The following is a 20194-nucleotide window of genomic DNA, read 5'->3' on the forward strand; positions in this document are numbered from 1 at the left end:
GGACTGTTTGCTATCCCTTTGCTATGAGGACTCTGAACTCCTTCAGGAACCAGTGGAAACAAAGCAAGCCAACAAAGAATCACAGAAGCTCCCACCACCACTTTGATAAAAATAGGAACTCATTGTTTCAAACATCTCCTTCAGCCTTTAATAGCAGTAAGATTTTTAAACTTAGAACTGCTATTGTAAGTAACAGTGCTCACTGACAAATGTTCTTAATTGCCAATTTAAAAAAAAAAACAACTCACAAGCAAAAAAAAACAGTCACAAAGCTTCAATTATACCTTGGAACTTAAGTATCACAATCTATAATCTAATTTCATTAGAAGAGCCTACACTGCACAACATCACATAATTCAGTAGAAGATTTCATGCTATGTACATTTACACTCTCCAGTTATTTTAAGCAATTCAGTAAGATCACGGCATGAAGCATAGTTTCGAAGTCTCTTAAATATAAGTGCAGTGAAACACACAGTATATTTTTTCACAATAAGAAACAACTCAGTACAGGTGGCTCAAGTGAAAGAAGCTTTTTTGCATGAAGTTCTACTGTGTATCTTAGTGGGTCATTCTGCTCCATACAGATAAGTAGAAACACCCTTTGCCCTTTTTGTAACAAGGGTTGGCATCTCACATTTTTATTGTTAAATTATATATATATCCCTTTCATTATTTCCAAAGCTACTCTACTTATCTGGCCTCTTTATTTTCTTTCCTGTACACCAGTATCTTGTCATTCATGCATTTTAAAAGACCTACAACAGCCTCAAGCATGACAGCCCTCAAATCTTTGTATTTCCCTTTTTCTTTAATGGAAACATTTTTCCACATCTACAAGGCCCTTCACATTTCTAGTCCCCATAAACAATGCTGGCTTTAAGTCCCTATTTGTTACTGTTAAGAAACTTCACACTTGAGCTAGTCTCATAAGACCCCCTAATCTCTTCAAACCCACACTTGCCTGTAGCAGCTGAGCTATAAATAAGAGATGCACTGAGGGGGGGAAGCTGCTCATTATGTTTTAAACACTAGCATACAGAGACAATGCCTCCATGCACAGGGACCTGAAAGCAAGAACAAAGTTAAGGCAGTTTTTTGATATGCTGGATGTACAAGTGCTCTTAGGAAACCAGGGATGTGACAGAAACTTGCAATTACTCCACCGTGTTTAGTCCAAGGTAAACTTGGAAGTCTTCTCTCCAGAGAACAACTGTCTCTGTACACAGTCTCTTTCCACAGAAACCATGCAGTAAGCAACTTGGAAAAATGCTTTGTTTGCACTGTATCAGTATGGAGGGCTTACCCGCACCACATTATAAAACGTGTTTTAAATTTAATTGAATTTCTCACTATGGATTACAATTCTACAAAAGATTGTGCCATGAATATTACAAAAATAAGCGGTTACAAAAATTACCTTTAAATATATACTAAAGATACTAACAGGAGGTAGTTCTACCATTTTTGACTAATTAATTTTCAATCAATTCCTGTTCTTATATTTTAAATGTGTACACTTAAATCTTGAAATTGCATTTAAATAACATTCTGCATTTACCACAAAAAACATGAACCAGTCATGACTGAATCAGCATGCTACACCACTGAATCTTCCTGTTTCTCTTCAGAGCTAAAATAACAAAGAGAGGTACAGGAGTTTTTTCTAAACATTGAGTTGAGAGGAAGAAATCAGGTTAAATCAGCTTTATGTTCAGTAGCAACACTATGAATTGATGTCCTATTTTATCTTCTATGGTATGAGAGAAGAAGGGATTGTCTGTTTGGGACTTCAGTTCAGTTTAAGAAAATAAATACCAGAGATACTTCAATGAAATTTGCTTTGTTAAGTTCAGCTAGATCACAGGAAGGCAACAGTTTCACAAAGGCACCTGTAGTAGTTTCAAATCGAGCAGCACCAATTTTAAAATAATGCTCAGAAATTACAAAAAATAAAAACCACTCAACTTCTTTCCTCCACTATAAAGAATGCAAAAAGAAAATAAGATAGACAATTATAGTAGTATCAAACCAAATTAATACTCTTTGGTCATATAAAGGCTTAGATGAAAAATGTTAGCACTTTCACAATGTTTTTCTTTTTTTCACTCTGTTGCTAATTCCTGATCTAAGGGAATACTATAGCAATAGCAGCCCTTCAGTGTGAAAATAGTAAATAGTTTTGTCTTTTGCATATTAGCAATATGCAAATGTCCATCACACTACAGCATTTCACCTATATTTTAACACCTACCTTCAATTCATACTGACATAAATGTTCAGTGCATCAAAGACAAATTGATATCCTTCTGCCCACATCTGCTCAGCTTTGGTTTACCACATATGGTACACAGGATTTAACCTAATTTTACTTGTTTTGAATATATATTACAAAAGTGAAACTGCAGCCAAACCAACCTTACTAATGACACACACACAAAAAAAAAATCACTTATTTACATTAAGCAGTATAAATGTTCAACTTTTAAAATTAATACTTTCCCTCAGACTGTTGAAGACTACTTCCTTCTTCCAGTCTGTTAACACATGATATGAAAACACCTGCTTTCCGACCAGAATAAATGAAACTTTCCACTGTCTTAACAACTAGAAGGTACACTGGGATGGTTGCTTTTTTGTCTTTTACACAACTACAAAAATTCATTTTCCTTCATCCTGACTGCATGCATACATATTTCTGACTACTAAATCCAGCCAGACCCTGTAGGAACTTCAGAATGTCTCGCCCATCTTACAATACTTCCAACACACAAAAAAGCAAATGCACCCCCACATAGAACCTCGTCCTCCAGATGTTTTCATATATGCATGATTCCACTAAATGCAGCTCCGTTCAAGCAGAAAAAATTACTGACTGTAGCAAAACTAAGTAGAATTGCAGGAGTATGTGGGACTAATATCTTTGGACAGGTGAACAGGAAATAAAAGAGGACACCTCTGTATCCTGAAAAGTAGCACAGAAAAGCAGCATATGGGCACTGCACATTTAATTCTGAGATTATTACACTTTCAATTATTATCAGATACATTGAAAATCAGTGTATTAACAAAAGAGGCATGCTTTTATAATCCATCTACACACTTCTATGACATTAACAGTGGTCTACAGAGCCTCAGCATTAAGTCAAGGAAGGAAAACCAAATAGGATTTGGAAGAATAGTGTACCATGAACACATTTTTGGTGCAGAACTAGTTATTGCCTAAAAAGGTACTTGAAAGATAACTTCCTTTATTTTACTGCAACTATTATACCAAGTAAGCAATAAATGTGTATGTACATCAGAATTTGTTAGCTTTATATAGAATAAAGAAGCACTGCATTTAAAGCTCCAAATTCTCTACTTTAATACTTCACCTTGTACCTTGACACGAAGACCAATTAACAAAACAAAAGAACTCTTCCAAACTCAGACAGTAACTGCAATTTTCTAAGCTTTGGCTGCTTGTTACCTAACATTGTTTATTACCTGGAAAAATCCTACTCTTTTCATAAGAAGCAGGGATACAAAATAAGATCAGTCAAAAAAATACTGGGGATATTACTACTGTTTATAAACCTGTAAAAACAAAGGAGGCTGACTTGACTGTGAACACACGTCTTAAAGCTCCTGTCAAGAAAGGGTCTAGTAGGTGCTACCTTTGATCATCTATTAAGAGTTCTACAGAGCAGCTAAATACAAAGAAGCTTCTTTCATTTCTGATGGGGTTTAGTCTATGGAGCATGTACCTACACAGTACTGCACCACAAAACAAAAAGTTATTAAAAAGGACCCAAAGCAGCCAACATTTATTGCTAATGAAAAATCCACAAAACTATTTCATGCTATCAAACGTTGCAGTATGTCTAAATAAATGAAACATACTAGTTAAAACAATAAAAACAGGGTTTTATTTAATCTTTGGGGCTATAAGGAAAACTACCATACCTGTAAAAAACCAGAAAATTAATAGGTGTTACAATGCCTCAACAATTGCTTCCAATTAAATTCCCATTTTGGGTTCACTGCAGTCACCCTGTGACTGTGCTCACCCTGGCTGAGCACAAGGCACATTCAATGTAAGACATTACCTGAGTGATAATGGCTAATTTTAATGAGAAATTAGTGATTGCATAAGTAAAAGTTTGTTAAAGATAACTCACCACCATCCCTCTCTCTAACTCTGTGAGTATGCACACTTTTTGCTTTACTGTGCCCTGTGTTGTCACCGTATTTGTTTTCAGGGCTGTCAGAGCGCCGCAGCATTTTATTTGGTGGTGAAGGATCTGTGGTGTCTCGCATCTTGTCATGACGGTGATCACCACCACTGGGGTGACTCTTGGATGAGTACTTAAGAGCCTGTAAAAGATCACAAGAAAACAGGCATTCACATTAGATATGAAGTTTTGTGATTTTTTCTTCTCTTTCAAAATTACTCTTAAAAGTTAATTAATTTTAATTTACTATTAAAAAGAAAAAAGAACATTAGTCTTCCTAGTTTTAATTACCTACATTAAAGCAACAAGTTCTGTAATTAGAACTCAAACCATTTTCTCCCACTATTACATCCAATGTAATACCTGCTGTTAAGAAACTAGTTTCTCTGTCTTTTCACTGATGAACTACACACTTTCAGCAATAAATGACCCACAGTTCTTCCACACTTTTGGGAGAACCAGTCTCCACTTGTTATCAGGAAGACAAACTAAAAGTTACACTGAATCAGTGTAAACTTTGAATATGTCCTCCATACTCTCTGATCAAGACCATTTGGTTTCACCATTACCTTGAACTTTCTTGATTTTTTTCATACTAACATCCCTGTAACAGATGCAATTAAAAAGAAATAATTCCAGGGAGCCAAAAACATGTAATGTAATAACTCGTTCTGAAGTTTCTACCAAAAATTACATGTTCTGCCTCACTTTGACCTGCTTGGTTTTGCAGTGTGAACTCCTGAATGGCACGTGTTTACATTTATGTGAATTGTCATTGACAGCTGCTTTGGACTGCTTGTACTGCACTTCAGTAATTCAAATACACAGAAATGCAGTAAAACAATTCAATTCAGGGCCTACAGAGAGCAATATCACAACATACAGTTTTCCACAGACTCAAACCTTGACAATTGGTTTTTTTCAGTATACACAGCAAAGAAGTGCAGTTTCCACCTTCCAGAAACTGAGGCTATTGTCAGTAACTCAAGGATTTTATGGTTTCTGAACATACCTAGCAGCTGGCAATTGCAGAAATTAGGTTTCACTTGTAACCCCAAGTTGGTCAGGGTCTAAACCCATGCCCTGCTCAGGTTACAGCCCACAGCAGCAGTTTTGGGGAGAAGAAAGGACTTTGGGGAAGGTGGGGGTGGGGAAAGGGGGGTGGGTGGAAGAACAAAACTCCCTTTGTTTTTAGAGTAACATTCACCTCTCCTGCGTCTCCACTCCACCGTAGGTGACCCCGGCTCTCTCTCCCGCCCCTCGCACCCTCACCAACTCCCAGGCCCGAGCCCCGCACGGGTTGCACTAGGCCGCTTCTGCTCGCCCCGGCTCCGTAGGCCTCGGCCGAGCACCGGGGCCCCGCTCCCTGAGCCAGGGCCGCCGCCACCTCTCCGCCCCGCGGCCCCGGGCCCAGAGCGCCGCCAGGGGCCGGACCGGGGCGGCCGCGGCCTGCGGCGGCCGCCGGAGCCTCCGCTGGAGTAGCACCCCCCCGCCTCCCCTGCTCCTCCTCCCGGCCCGGCGGTACCTGGTAGGGCTGCGAGTCCCCCCTGCGGTCGTGACAGCTGAGGAGAGAGCGAGAGAAAGAGAGAGAGGCGTTAGCGAGCGCCCGTTACCGGCCCGCGGCCGGGCCGAACATGGCGGAAGGGGGGGGGGGGGGGGGGGAGGCGGCCCCGCGGGGCCGAGGGGGGTGAATTTACCCATCACTGAGTCTCTGCTGTTTCCTCGCATACATTACCATCAATGCCCGGCCTGTGTGTGTGAGGGTGAGGGGACCAGGAGGGCACGGCCGCGGCCGGGCCACAGGCGCCGAAGGGGGAGGCGGGGGCGGCAGCGCTCCGGGGGCAGGGGCGGGGGAAGGGGGCGGCTCGGGCAGCTTGGCTGGAGCGGCGCTCACGGGCCCATCGCCTCGAGAGGGGAGACGCCGGCAGCTCGGCCCCGCGCGCGCTGAGACACACCGGGAGCACCGACTCGGCCACCGCCTCCCCCCGCCGCGCCCGCCGCCGCCGCCGCTCCAACTACATCCGGGGAACTCGGGCGACGCCGCGCTCGGTCAACGTCGGCTCTTTCCGGCTCTTTCCGACGCGCTCCGTCCCCTCTGTCCCCTTTGCTCTCGGGCGACTCTGCCTTCGGTAAACATCGGCTGCGTCCGCCGAGCCCGACGCCCCTCAGTCCCTCCCTTCGGCAAACATCGGCTGCCTCCGCCGAGCACTACGCCCTTCAGTCCCTCCCTTCGGCAAACATCGGCTCCTTCCGTAACGCTCGGCCCTTCCTACCACTGCCGCCTCGGCCTACTCTCCCGAGCGCTACCTGCCTTCGGTAAATATCGTGTTTTTCCGGAGAGACGTTTCCGGGAGGCCGTCAGGGCGGCGCCACGTTCGGAAACGCTCGGGTATTTCCGTGACCCCTCACGGGTCGGCGCTGCCGTTGGCAGGCGCACGGGCCGGTTAGCTGAGGGTAGCGCGGCCTCGGTGGCAGAGCCGCTTCCTCGGTGGGGAGGAGGAATCGCGATCCTGCCAGGCAGGTGGGATAACAGGGGGAATTGCGGGGGGTAGATAGGAATGGGTAAGGCTCCTCTTACTTACCCCTTCCGCCCGAGCACTCGATATCCCGCCAGGAGCCATTTTGTGCTCGGCTCGTGTTCCGCGGGACCGCGCTCGGCGGCGAGGAGGGCGTTAAAATGTCCCTGGGACGGCGGGCGTGCGGGCCGGGCCGTGGTCCCCGGCGTGTCTCCGGGGGCTGTGAGCGGCGGGCGAGGGGCTCGACGTGGCTCCGGCACCCGCCTTGCGGGTCACCCCAATGTTCGGGGAGCTCCGGGCGCTCTCTGTGTCGCGAATATTCCCTGCTGTTGTCAGTGCTTGCTGAGCCCCTCAGGGATGAGGAGCGATGGCCATAAGCTAAACTACAAGAAATTTCACCTCAGCATGAGGAAGAACTTCCTCGTGTTGAAGGTTGAAGAGCATTGGAATAGCCTGCCCGGGGAAGGGCGTGGAGTCTTCCTCTGCGGAGACATTCAAAACCCACCTGGATGCTCCAGGTGACCCTGTCTTGCCAGGGGTTGGACTGGATGATCTCCAGAGTCCCTTCCAACCCTAACCATTCTGTAATTTCTGTTTATTTCTGACCAGGCCCTCGAAGGTTGAGGTACAAAGCATCTTATATTCAGGATTTTATAAAGGTGTTATAAAACATATCATAAATGCTTTGATACAACTGCCATGACAGTGTCATAGGAGCTAGCAGTTTTCAGTAAAGGCTTGAGAGCATATGCCAAATTTTATCCTGTCCCTTTCCTGAAAAGGGAAGAGATGTGGCATCTCTCAGAGTGAGCATGTTAAACTTAAAGAGAACCTTGCCCTGAGGCTCCATATGTGCTAGTGAAGCATAATTCATGGCAACACTCTTACAGATTTTTTTCTGTTTGTTTGTTTTCCTTTAATTGGTGTGCAGAAGGCTGTTGCTGAAAGGGGACTTCGGGGAGTGAGTGCAGGATGACTCAGCAGGGAGCTGTTCTTCAGGGTTACAATAATGAACTAGTGAAATGCATTGAAGATTTATGTATGCAAAAAGAAGAACTGAACAAACAAATCCAGCAAGCAGAAGAGGAAAAGAGTAAACTCCAGCATGAAATCCAAGTCCTCAGTGAACAGCTGGAGTGTGTATGTGAAAACCTGGCCCAAAAGGTGGCTTCACGGAATGAGCTTGATAAAATACTTGCTGAAACTGAGGCTGCTTACATGAAGATTTTGGACAGCTCTAGAACTTTACTTAATGTCTTGAAGAAAGAAGTGGGAAGCTTAAAGCATTCACCAGATCTGAAAACTAATGTAACATGAAACAATCAAATGTTTGGACTCTGCAGTGCTAAAAATTCCACTAGGTGAGAAACATGTGGTCAGCCACAGAACCTTACAGACACAGTATAAGCAGAGAGGGGCTTTCTTCCAGTCTTTCTGTATGTTTTATTATTTTGAAATGCACTAGAAAGTAGATTAAATAAAGTTGTCATTTTGCTTTAAAAAATCTACTTAATTGAACACTACAAAAATTAGCAGGTTGGTAGTTGAGGCAGATGGGAGACTATCACTTTTGGCATCATGATGTTTCAAAGCTTAGAAAAAAGGCATGTTTTATTGGTTGACTTTAGAAGGTTCCCAGTAAATTTTTCTTTGAAAACTAGTGGATGCAAGTCAACCAGATGCTACATTTTTTTTTCACTTTACAAATTATTAGGCTTTACTTTATTAGGACCAAGTGGAAATGAGCTATTTAGCTTCCTGTAGGGAGTTCTGCCTGATGCATGCACAAAGCCCTGTTTACAATAACTGGCTACATGAATAATAGAGGGATAAAGTGAGAAATCAGGAGTAATGCAGGGCATGTAGGCTTAAAATTTAGCACTGTATGTGGTTCATGCATCTTCAAGGTTCAAGGCCTTGTTTGGAAAGATGTGCTGCAGTGAAAGTCAGGTTTAGTGCGAGTGCACAGACAGCTACCCCATGAGCACCTGGACCAGTAATTCACTTACGGGTAAGAAAAATGTGTCAGTAGAAGTCCTGAGAAACCTGAGGTCCAGTTAAAAATACAGGCGTAAATACAAGACCAAAGAAGATAATCCTGGCTAAAACCCACTAATAGAATTTCTGGAAGCCTTTTTAGTGTCTTTTAGCTCTAAATTGATCTATTAAATAATTGTAATTAGATTGTGGAGAATAATGAACATTCTGAAATTATATGATAGAAATACAAATGAAAAGTGAAAGAAGAAAATAAGAAGTGGTTTGCAGCTATCAGCCATTCTTACAGAGGACATTAAAATAGGACTTAGTTTAGAGATCAGAGATGACATAACAGCATGGCATAAATTTCAATTTAATGGTGTTTTTTTTTTTTGTTTCTGCTGAACCTCTTTATTCAGCAGAAATCTCAGCAGTGTGTGTGTACATACACGTGCATTTTGTCCTGCTTATTTGTGTGTTACAACAGTAACTTTTTAAGCTGTGTTTTGTAGTAGAATCTTCATTCAATTCAAATTAATTAAATTGAAAGAAGTGCAGTTGAAATCTTCTCACTTGATAGTGGTGCGTTTCTCAGGTGCACATAGAGAAGAAATGAAGATGTAAGTAGTTCTGGTAATAGCTCTTGGTCAATAATAGGGAGCAAATTCTGTTCCTCTGATTGCCAAACTACATCAGGGGTGAGTGTGACTGAGCTAATCACAGTTTACCTGTATGGCACTTCCAGATATTCCCTCTGGAGAATTCCCAGTGGGTAATGCAGAAGTGATAAAATTACCTCATCTCAAGGGTATTGCTGTTGTAGTGCTGCAGCACTCAAGTGCCACCTTGTTTATGTTGAAGTGAAACTCAAAAATTTTGCTTTTTTTTTTTTTTTTTTTTAGTAGCAAAAAAGTTACTTATTTGACTGGACATTCTATGACATTCTGTGTGCCCTTAGACTAGTAGTAACTGATTTACAGCAAAGTAGGAAGATTAAGAAAAAGTACTAACTAAAGAGCAAGAACTTTTAGTTACAAAATAAACTGTTTCTTACTAGCTGCACTGGAACTCGAAATTGTGAAAACCAATTTGTATCATAGAAAGCTCATTTATAGAGAGCAGTACAGTTAATTTCTAGTATTGGTCTCACACAATAATTATGGGTTTGTTTGCCTAAGAGTAATCATAAATAATTCCTCTTTTTGTACTGAAGCTGATAAAACCAAAGCTTTAAGAGAAGCCTTATAAGACTTCAAAGAAATCTATTTCACAGCCACTGTATGTCTAGTTGTAGCTATTACAGTGTCAAAACTAAGTAATTGGAGACGTTTTAATTTTTTTTTTTTTAACAAGTCTAAGGGAAAAATGCAGCTGCTGGCTAGTACTTATGCTTATTCTGGGGCCTCCCAACATCAAATAAAAAGTGGAAATGTTGCTAGAATTCATTCAGTGATCCCAGTCTAAACTTTCCATTTAAATTCACATTCAAAAGTGGAGAGAAATAAGAAATCTCTAGGGCTTACCTATTACTCTGAAGTTTGGCAGTCACTGTGCACCTGTAGAGTTGCTACTCAAAAACAGTGTTTAGCATTTTTTTCTGTATTGACCGAAATGAACCCTTTTATTCAAGTGGTAAACTTCTTCATTGCTTTTTCAGACACTATAAATCTTGACATGAATAGCTTTTGTTAAACAACTTCACTTTGTTCAGAAGACATGCAGAATAAGTTTGTCCAAAGTATTGCTGGAAGAGAAATTATAGTTTGCAGATGGCAGCAGCTCTGCGGGGATAACCTGAAACAGCAAGTTCACCAGGAATAAGGCAGTTCATAAGTTTAAAGTATCATACTTATTCCTAATTTAATTTTTATATTGAACTTCTGTCTCTGTGAGTTCAACCTGGTGCTTCACTGGAGTGCTTACAGTCTAGGAGCCTTACTGACAAAAGTTGGGTTCCTAATCTAAACTGCTGTGTTGGGTGTTCTGTAACTTACTTATTAGTATGTGAGGAAACAAGAGTTTTTGAAACTCTTATGTCTGATTCAGAGATTTAGTGAAATGCATCTAGAACATTGGTCTAAAGTCCTGAATTTATGTAAAGGCACTTTTACCTGATTTCCAAATAACAGAAGGTAACTGGAAGAGATCTGATGATTCCCTGCTTTTGTAGCAATGCTTCTCAAAAATGTGCCTATCACTTAAAACACTAGTGATCAACAGTTTTTTCAAAACATTTGACTGTTGACTCCTTGCAAATCAACTGAAGAAATTTTGGCAGTTACCAAAGAAACTGCTTGTGGGTGGTATATTGAAGTAGGAGTATTTTTCTGTGTGGAAGTGATTATAGGAACCACTGGGCAAGTGCTTGTGCCAGTAGCCTTTCACACCCCACTACTGTCTCTTCAGAGGTGCTTAACCTGCACTTCAGGTACTTCCCACGTGCAGTTTCTGTTAATCACCTTACAGAAATTGAGGTGAGTGGACTGGGGCTTCACCCTAATTTTAAGGATAAGTAGAAGGTATGGTTGTGACGTCCTGGTTCAGGAAGACTGGAGCATGAGGGGGTATGATAGAGAGGTGGAGTTTCACCTCACTTCTGTCTGCTCCAAGTACTACTGAGCTACTGCCTACAGTTCTTGCTACCCAATAAATCAAATTTTAGAAATCATCTGAGCATCATCTGAACTTTGGACTTTGTCCCCCTTCTTTTAAGCTCACTGACAGTCAGCAAAAGAGGTAACTTGTGTTTTGTTTTCTCTTGCTGTCTTTTATTTCTTTCTGTTCAAAAAGGAGGCTGTGGAATCTGAGCCTTCTGTTTGCTGGGTAAGTTTGCCAGGCTCACACAGGATGCAGTGCTGTTGTTTCCTGTCCTGGTTCCTCTCCTATGAACAGTCTTCAGTGAACTGCTCAAGTTTTATTAAAAAACAAGTTCTGTGTGTACTTGGAGTACATTGTATGTCAGGTTGACCTTGGAGAGTTTAGGCAGAGGATTGGCAGATTTTTGGCTCTTGGTAAATGCAAGAGCTGTGATTCCTTGGGTTAGGAATGCTTCAGACCAGGAAGACTAGGCATCTTCAAATACCAAAAGAGCTGTGCATTCAAACAAGGAAGCAAACTGTAGTCTAAACGTAGGTGACTGGATCTTGGATTGATGTTTCAGAATTGAGAATCAATTCCATCTAGGTCTTGGACTACGGGTGTGTTCCACTCCAAATTGATTAAGTGGATGAAGCTAAACTGGAGCAAGGTGCTGGTAACTCTGTAACAAGAACATTCTGAGGAATGTTAGCCAAAGGATCAAACACCTACAGGTAATTCATCCTACAGATGAGTCTTGTGCAGAAGACCAGTGTCTTTTACTCCTTAGATGATTTTGCTTGTTAGGAGAGATTTGAGTGATTGTGGCAGTTACTTTTAACTTTGAGTAGGTCTTAGATTCTTGGGGGTTTTATGCAAGAAGTAGACAAAACAGTTATTTTTTATAATTTATTTTTAAAAGTTTCTTCCTTTTCAGGAATGAGAGAAGAAATATTAATAAATACTTTAGTGTTGATTTATTTGTGTGTGTTGGTGGTTTTCTTAACGGATGAATAGGCAAGTTTTCCTAAAATCAGAGTGCTCTTTCAGCTTTAATGTATGTGTATGTTTTTAAATATAGATGTAAATATTTTCTTTTTTCTGTTTTGGGTGAAGGACAGGCTAGCCTTTGATTCAATTAGTGCAGCAATTGCTTTGTCAGTGTCTGTTGTTTTACTGGAGTGGAGTCAGGCACCATGGCCACTTCTTGGGTGTCTTTCTTAAACTTGGGGTGGATTTTTTGTTCTTTGCCCCTTAACTACTTACAAATATGTCAGCGATTTTGTTAGGTGCTCCAGAGTAGTCCTTGATGCTTGTCTACCTCAGTTGGTTTCCGATGAAGTTTGGTTCACTGTCTAGCTGTAAAACCCAGCTACTTGCATGTTAGGTGTTAATAAAGCATGGAGAGGTTCAAGCTTGCAGAACAGGGAGCTATATGGTCATTCATAGCTCTAGCTTGTGGGGTTTGTGTGAAAAGTAGTTCAGTGTTGTGGTCTGTATTTACAAAAATAAAATGTTAGTAGAATTGGGGCTAGTAGAACACTTTCATTTTGTAGTGTTTTCAAAAGTAGTTTTACAAGATCTTGTGGGTGGAACAATTTGCTGGGTTTTTTTGTCTATTTGTGCAAGACTGTGGATATGCTGCAGTAACTACTACAGAAACTTATAAATCTTGGGTAATTTGTACAAACTTTGGGTATCTTATTTAGCAGCACAATGGAAAATAACAGTGTAAAACATAACGCATTTTGATTATAGCACACCCATTGTTTGTGACCTGATGCAAAGCTGATAGTATTTGTAAGTATGCTTAATTTGAATGTCAGAAATGGGAAAATATTACTTTTAGAATAGGATTCATCCATATTAGAGGTAAACAACCACATGTAGACAGAGATCATGTTCAGGAAAAGGCATTTAGAAGAAGTCCTGGCAGTCATGCTCTGGAACTGGGATTGATTGTGATTCTACTGACTGTGTTGAGAGCTGGTTTCTCTCTTCAGACCTATGAAGCTTCATGGGGTTTCTCCTCTCAGCCTTAGCAGCACCCATGTACAGAGTGTGCTTGGTCCTGAAGGATTTATAACAGTGTTGAGTGTTCTTGTTTACTTTCTTGTGTGAAATAAACATGCGGTTTCCTGGCCAGCCTAAATGAAGACAACAGGAGTGTTAGAGACTATAAAACAAAAGTACTAGGCTGAACAGTTTTTAACACCTTCTTTTAAAAATGTTTAAAATTACAAAACCTAATAGACTGGTTGCAGAGCATTTTAAAGTTAAGTCTTCACAGATGCTATTTTTTGAACTTCTTATGTGTAAGTTCTCTTGCTTCAGTCAGAGCTCCCATAACTGGTTTGAGGTTTTCCATTGATATGGGATATATGGGGAAACTTATAGAAAATTATTTACATCATGGTCCATGACAGATTTGTAATTTCCTTTTTTAAAAAAGTGTATAGTTGATTTAATTGAACGTAGTAAAGTATAATACTTCATTCCTAAAGGTTTTCAAATCTCTGTCTGTATTCAGAATTAGATCAAAGTACTATTTATTGTTGTTATATGATTATTAACAAGTTGATACTGATACTTAGATAACTGATTCTGATCTGGCATGTCTGTCGATTCCTGATGCAAAATCCTCTTCATATTCTACAAGTGTACACTTTATTTTAAACGTCTTTTTCCTTATACAGTAAGAATACTTTAAGTTGAATGTCAGCTTGAATATATGAGAGAGTTTTTTGAATGTTTTTTTTTTAATATAGTTAGTATTCAGGACTGAATCATACACTGTCAGGTGTTTAAAACAAAACACTGGCAGTAATTCTTACATGGTTTTGCAGTTGTTCCATAATGGAAATCCTGCTAGACATTTGTGCTGCTCACTGCCTTGTACTAAGTGAGATTAATTGCTGTAACTCATGAAACAAAGGTACTTTTTGTTAAATACTGATTCTTCCTCAAGTATTATTGTTAGCATGAGCGGAATGGATACTCCGCTCAGGGAACATGGGATGAAAGATGAGCTGCCTTTTTAGTAGAGACCACCATCTGTAAAGAGGGGAGCATCCTTGTTAGCCTTGTCCATGGCAGAGTGATGTGAGACAATTCAAATGAAGTGGTTAGAATGGTCATAGTTCTCTGTTGTAAGGTTCACTGAAGCAAGCTGAAAAAAAGGAAGCCTGGTCCTTGCTGTCAGTCACAAGGACTGTGATTCCCAATTGCAGCCAGGTTATCTTGAAATTCAGGAGCTCAGGTGTAGCTGGAAGCTGTGTAGCTGCTGCAGAGCTGGGCTCAGTGAGGGTTGTTATGCCCTGCCAAGCAGTAGTTGACCCTGTGGACACACTTAGGAAATCTGATACACTATGGAGTCACTGGAGTTGTTAGAAAAGTTCTTCCTGTTCCTGTTCTCTAAACTCGGGGAATTCTGCATCTCAGTGACATGTGACTTAGTGATGTGACTCCATGAGAAGGATATTTATTTAAAGTCCTGTACACTTTAGTGGTTTTTCTCTGAAGCCTAAAGTGTTCTTGATTTAGATTCAGGTTGTTCAAGTTCAAATACCTGTGACCAAAAATACAGATATCCAAGTTCCATTGAAGCCCACAAGCCTGTAAGTTGTTGTTAATCACTGTGTAGTACACCAAGTTCTTGATCAAATGCAGTCTTAATCCTTCAGTCAAGTTGCAAACTTTGTGCCTTCTCTTAGTTTAAATGATTTACACGAAGTGTTGCTTGCTTGGTTTCAAATGTGCTTTTGGATTTTTGTTTGTTTATTTTTTAATGAAGTATTCCATTGAGGCCTCCCGTGGCACTCTGCCATATGCATTCATGGTGTGCATGTGGGAATGTTTTCTTTGAGAATGTCAGAAGGAAACTACCAGTACAGCAGCAATTTAACTGAAACAAGATTTGGTTTTGTGCTATGCTGGTTTTGCTTTTAAAAGTGTTTAAAATTACATATATATATATTTATATTTATATTTGATAGATAGCTTCCAATGAACTGATCATATAGTACCTTACAGAGATTGTTAATATCTTTATCTCCTTGATTGACAGTGACACTCCGTAGTAATCTGCCCCAAATAAGGGACAGATCTGGGAATGGAGGCTTTGCTTTTTCAGCCTCAATTGCATGCTCTGACTTGGACTGTTTCCCAGGGATTCATGTCCTGTTTGATGTTTTGACATAAACAGGGAGGATTATGCATTCTCAACCTCTGTGTTGGGGGAAGGGATAGATATAACTGATTAGAGTCACATTTCTTGCTGCTGCTTCCACATTGCATGGAGCATGATGATGATATTTAATAAAAATGTGTTACTCCTTTATCCATAGGTAGACCCTGCATGACGAGGTATCCCAGCTCCTGAGCAGCCGCTCTCACTTTCCAGACCTGTTCTTTCCAAGCTCCTGCTTTGGGGCCTGACTGTAGGAGGTGGGGCAGAGGAACATAAAGAACTTCTAATGGTCGTTGCTAATTACCTTTCAAAGCCTAACCTTTTTCAGATACCTTGCCTTTATAGAGCCTATTGTTTTATCAGGCTGCTTATTACCTTGTATTAGTACATGTAAGACCACCAGGTTTTTTAGGCATTGAGGCTCCTTGATGCTTAAAGGTGGTGGGGAGGGTCTCAGTTCTAGCCCATCTGTAACAGATACACATACAGAGCACATATAACAACAGCAGGTTGTGAGGCAACCATACTCTACCACAGCTTGTTTTGGGTTAATGGGTTGAAGTACTATGGCAAGTGGGGGCTTCTAGATCTCTAGATGGATGGGGCTCTTCTGTAGTGTAAAGAAGCAGGCTGTATGAATTCAGATTAAGAACTACTTTAACCTAGGGCAGGTGGCATCTGACAGTAGTATTAATATAATCACATATTCTATATATATAGATATATGCACTCACACATACAAAAATGCTGAGTATATTTATATACACATTTTAATGCAAGTATAAAGAGTTCTTGATAGAAAGCTGTCTTAATATTTCAGTATTATCTGCCATTAGCAAAGACAATTTAAACAAGTAGGACATTAACATCTTGCATGAGATTGTGTACCCTGTTATGTTCCACATAAGCCATCATTTGTAGCACCATCCTCATCTTCCTCCTCTAACAGCTTTTGTTGCCTCTAATTCCTAGCTCCTTGTTTACCATGTTTTCAGTTATCCCAAGCTTCTGAGCAGAAAGAAACACGCTGCTCTTCTGACATGTGGTGGGTCATTGATGCTTCCATCTTGATATTGTCCGGACATGTTCTGGCACACTTGGGAAAATTGTTTGCAAAGACAAACAGATTTCATTCAATTTAATAGTGCCCCAAAAGTTATGGTTGTATGGGGTGATAATACTATATGCCAGAGAAAAAACCAGAAACCTGGTCTGAGTTTCATCCCAAAAAAAGGGTGTAGGTCAAAGCAGTGGATGGATGGGAATTTTCCTGATATGCTATGGAGATTAAAGAACAGAAGTTTGTTTTGTTTGTCATTGAGGATAAATAACATAATCTTATGCAGATAAAGGTTTATATGAGGTGTTGTAGTTTAATTAGTATGAAGTCTGTGTTCAGATGTTGCGAGTTTGTTCCAGAAATGTTTGCTCCATGTTTGAGAAAAGATTATAACTTTAAGTTAGAAAGAGGTAAAGGAATAGAGTGCTGGATCTTGCAAATAATTATCTCATTGAGGAAGCTGTTCAAGGTCACCTGTGTCTTCTTCAAAGCTCTGAGTGTGGCCTGTATTGCAAATTAATAAATACGTGCTAAGGCAGAGTAGACTATGGCACAATAAGGCTACTTGGAAAAAGTTGTGTCAAGGCATTGTAGGTATTCAGCAATTTTCTTTGCAATCCTGCTCTATTTTACAACCTAATCTATTCCCCACTAAGATGTGCTAGAGAGAAACATTGCAGATGCCTTTGTGTGCAGAGAGGAAGGAGAGGCAATTAAAAGTCTGCATGCTGTGAAGTCTTTGGGTACCAGCAGTGTCTGCACAGACCTTTACAACGTTTTAGGGAGCAATTAGTTTTCCTGCTGTCTGGGGTGACTGAACGCAAATAGTTTTTGAACGAGGACAGTAGCTCAGTTATTTTCACATTGGCTCAAGTCCTGCTGGATTGCATAATGGTTTCCATTTTTATTTACTGATAGCAAAGTCTTGGTGACACAGTGGCTCCTCCAGATCAGGCACTGTTTTACTAGAGTGCATTATTTAATTTCTGACAAAGAAAGGGCAAACTTTTGATAATGTAGTGAAAGAACCTGGGGAAGGGCAGTATCTTGTATTGGCCTCCATCAAAGACAGAGAAAAGCACAAAAGGACAAAACCGCTGGCTATGTTCTGAATCAAACAGGGTAATTTCCTAGGGTAGCAAACTGAGGGCTTTTCTTACTTTTAACTTGCTCCCTCCTATATCATTACTGGGCTGAGTAAGAATTTTCTTCTGAATAGTAATAAATGGGACAATTTGCTTCAAGAACAGCTAGTTCCATATAGGAGGCAACTAAAGCTGCTCCATGGGAGCTTTATTTATTTTTTTCTTCAATACATTTTCATAATGCAAATTCTAAAAGCAAGCAGCCATTGTAGTGAAAAGAGAAATAACAAAATGTTGTGTTTGCTTGTCATTGCAGACCTTTTATACTTCAGTAACTTCACTGCTATGTGCAGTTTCTTGGCTACAAGTGCTGCTTGTCTAAAACATGGATTTTTGGTCTCAGGCCATTTCAGCCTAAAATTACTTTTCTTATTTTATGTGAACTTAATAAACAGCATACACTGTTACTTATATTGCATGTATATTATATATGTATATTACTTAGATAACTGTGTTTTTATTTAGGTATGAAATTTGTCTATAACTCTTAAGTAGGAGGTTTTTTCCATGGCTTATTATGCTGTGTATTACTACATGTGTTATCACACTGATGTAGCTGGAGTGAGGCTTGGTTCTCAGACATTAAGATGACCTTTGAACTCAGATTAGCTGAGCAGTATTTTATAGTTTCAGGTGTTGGCAAAGTCAGAAGCAGCCAGACATTGGGAAGTGTAACTTAACTTTGCAGATTTAAATTAAAACTTGCATGTTGCCTTATATGGAACTTGCCTTTATTTCAAATAACTTCTGCATCTGATTGTGTGGTGGGAGAGCGCAGCCAAATGTTTTAAAGAGGTATCAAAAGCCATAGAACCATTTAAACTGGAAAGAATCTCCCAAATGGTCAAGTCCAACCATTAACCCAGAACTGCCAAGCTCACCACTAAACCATGTCCCTAAGTGCCAGGTCTAAGTGTCTTTTAAATAAATAATAGCTGCTTGAGCTACTTGATGCTACCTCTGCTACGCTGGGATTGTTACATTGGGAAACTAATGTGGCCTGTAGTTAAAATAATCTCATAGCAGGAGCACAAATCCCCTTAAACTAATTGAAGTAGTTGTACAGTGTTACTGGATTTTAAAATATAAACTTTTGATTCTTGTGCTGTGGCCTGTAGAAGAGCAGAAAAGGTAACAAAAAATATTTTTAAAATTCTGGAATTAGTTTTGAGATATTAATTAGAATTTAATAAGTGCCCAAGGATTTTATGCCACAAGACTCACTGAAAGTTAGTGGGTCTTGTGCTCTGCTTGCTGTTGCTCTGGTTTTTAATTTTCAAGATTCTGCTTGCATTTCTCAGTCCTGGCTCCTGAAAGCAGGGCATTTTCTTTGTCTTCCTTCCCATACCCTCTGAAGTTATATTTCTGTTTCTTGTAAAGAAAAGGCTGAAAGAGCAAGAGCAAGCAGAAAGGCTCAGAAATGCAAGTATAAATAATTCAAAATCTTTTTCATGATTTAACAGCAGTCTCTCACTTTCTGGTTGGCCTGATGTGTGTCTTTTTCAGTGCCTGGAGCTGATCATGGTCAAGTCCTATTGAAAATGTCACACCATGTTATACTTCATTCAAGTCAGATGCAAGGATGGCTCTAAGAAAGGCACCCATAACCTGTGGCTGTAGGACATAACTGGCTTTCTGTACATGTGTATTTAAATTCTCTCTTAGTATCTTTAGCAACTACACCATGCTTTCCACAGTCATTTTGGATTACTGAGAACTGCCAGGAAAGCCCCTTTTACTCCAGCCTCAGTGTGATCTGAGGGTGTCAGGGAACAAGGTGTGGTTTGGAGATGGAATTCTGGAGCTTCCAGGCCAGCAGAAGCTGGAAGCCCTATGGGGTGGCAGGGGAAGGACAGGCCCTGGGAGGACTGCTGGGAGAGAGAGCATGCAGCAGCAATACATAGTGTGTCTTCTGCCAGAAGTATCAACCTGACATGATGCTTCCCAGAATCAGGAATCTTAAGAGGAACAAGCAATTTCAGGGCTGAAAGAAGCTCCAAGGGATCTCCTAAGAGTTATCACAATGTATTTATTCCTTGCAAGTAGGTGCAGGAAAGGTTAATGGGAAGATGACTGAACAGAAGGGGTTTGTAGTACTTGCAGAGCTTGCTTTGGAGTCTGAAAGGCCGAAAATGCAACTATGACAATTAGCTGAAGATGTGATTTAGAAATGGAAAAGTTTATCAGACTGAAGCTAAAGATAGAAGTATGCTGTATAAAGGACAGGATGAATACATTTTAATAAAACTAACTCTGATCAAGAGAGAACAAGCAACTGACAACAACCAGAAGAATTTTTTCTGAGAGGAGAATGTCAGAATTATTGCCGGAATTGTATAATTTTTCTTTTTTTTTTTTTTTTTTTTTTTTGGTGAAAACATATGAACTTAGTATCTAACATGAAGAAAAGTCTATCACAATAGAAATAATTGAATCCTTGGAAAAATTAACATGAATTTTGATGTCATTCCACAATTGCTTTTGACAAATGCTTTTAATTTGGCCCGAAC

At 40.3% G+C, this 20194-nt stretch overlaps 2 protein-coding genes across 6 annotated transcripts in view; one reads left to right on the forward strand and one right to left on the reverse strand.

Moving 5' to 3' along the window:
* Positions 1-6474, reverse strand: part of WAC (WW domain containing adaptor with coiled-coil) — a 57705-nt gene extending 51231 nt beyond the window's left edge. For 3 of the 4 annotated variants that reach the window (XM_062507071.1, XM_062507063.1, XM_062507045.1), the window contains exons 1-3: positions 5915-6474; positions 5743-5779; positions 4164-4359 (exon numbers count right to left, since the gene is read on the reverse strand). In XM_062507071.1, the coding sequence (XP_062363055.1) occupies positions 4164-4359; positions 5743-5779; positions 5915-5955 (274 nt within the window). In that variant the 5' untranslated portion in view covers positions 5956-6474. The remainder of the gene's footprint in view (positions 1-4163; positions 4360-5742; positions 5780-5914) is intronic. The other variant, XM_062507054.1, reaches the window with a different exon arrangement.
* A 125-nt stretch (positions 6475-6599) lies between these two features.
* Positions 6600-15885, forward strand: SSNA1 (SS nuclear autoantigen 1). 2 transcript variants are annotated; one of them, XM_062507091.1, is made up of 3 exons: positions 6600-6738; positions 7665-8094; positions 15637-15885. In XM_062507091.1, exon 2 carries the CDS (start codon positions 7706-7708, stop codon positions 8048-8050), a length of 345 nt encoding a protein of 114 aa, XP_062363075.1. In that variant the 5' UTR covers positions 6600-6738; positions 7665-7705; the 3' UTR covers positions 8051-8094; positions 15637-15885. The 2 variants fall into 2 exon arrangements, with proteins under 2 accessions (XP_062363075.1, XP_062363066.1); XM_062507082.1 differs by lacking the exon at positions 15637-15885 and having other exon boundaries at positions 7665-13865.
* The last annotated feature ends 4309 nt before the right edge of the window (positions 15886-20194 follow it).

The sequence above is a fragment of the Cinclus cinclus genome, chromosome 1 (assembly GCF_963662255.1).
Source record: "Cinclus cinclus chromosome 1, bCinCin1.1, whole genome shotgun sequence".
Lineage (NCBI taxonomy): Eukaryota > Metazoa > Chordata > Aves > Passeriformes > Cinclidae > Cinclus > Cinclus cinclus.

What these genes read in the sequence shown, in the direction of transcription:
- SSNA1 (XM_062507091.1), top strand. Translation starts at nt 7,706, where the DNA reads ATGACTCAGCAGGGAGCTGTTCTTCAGGGTTACAATAATGAACTAGTG.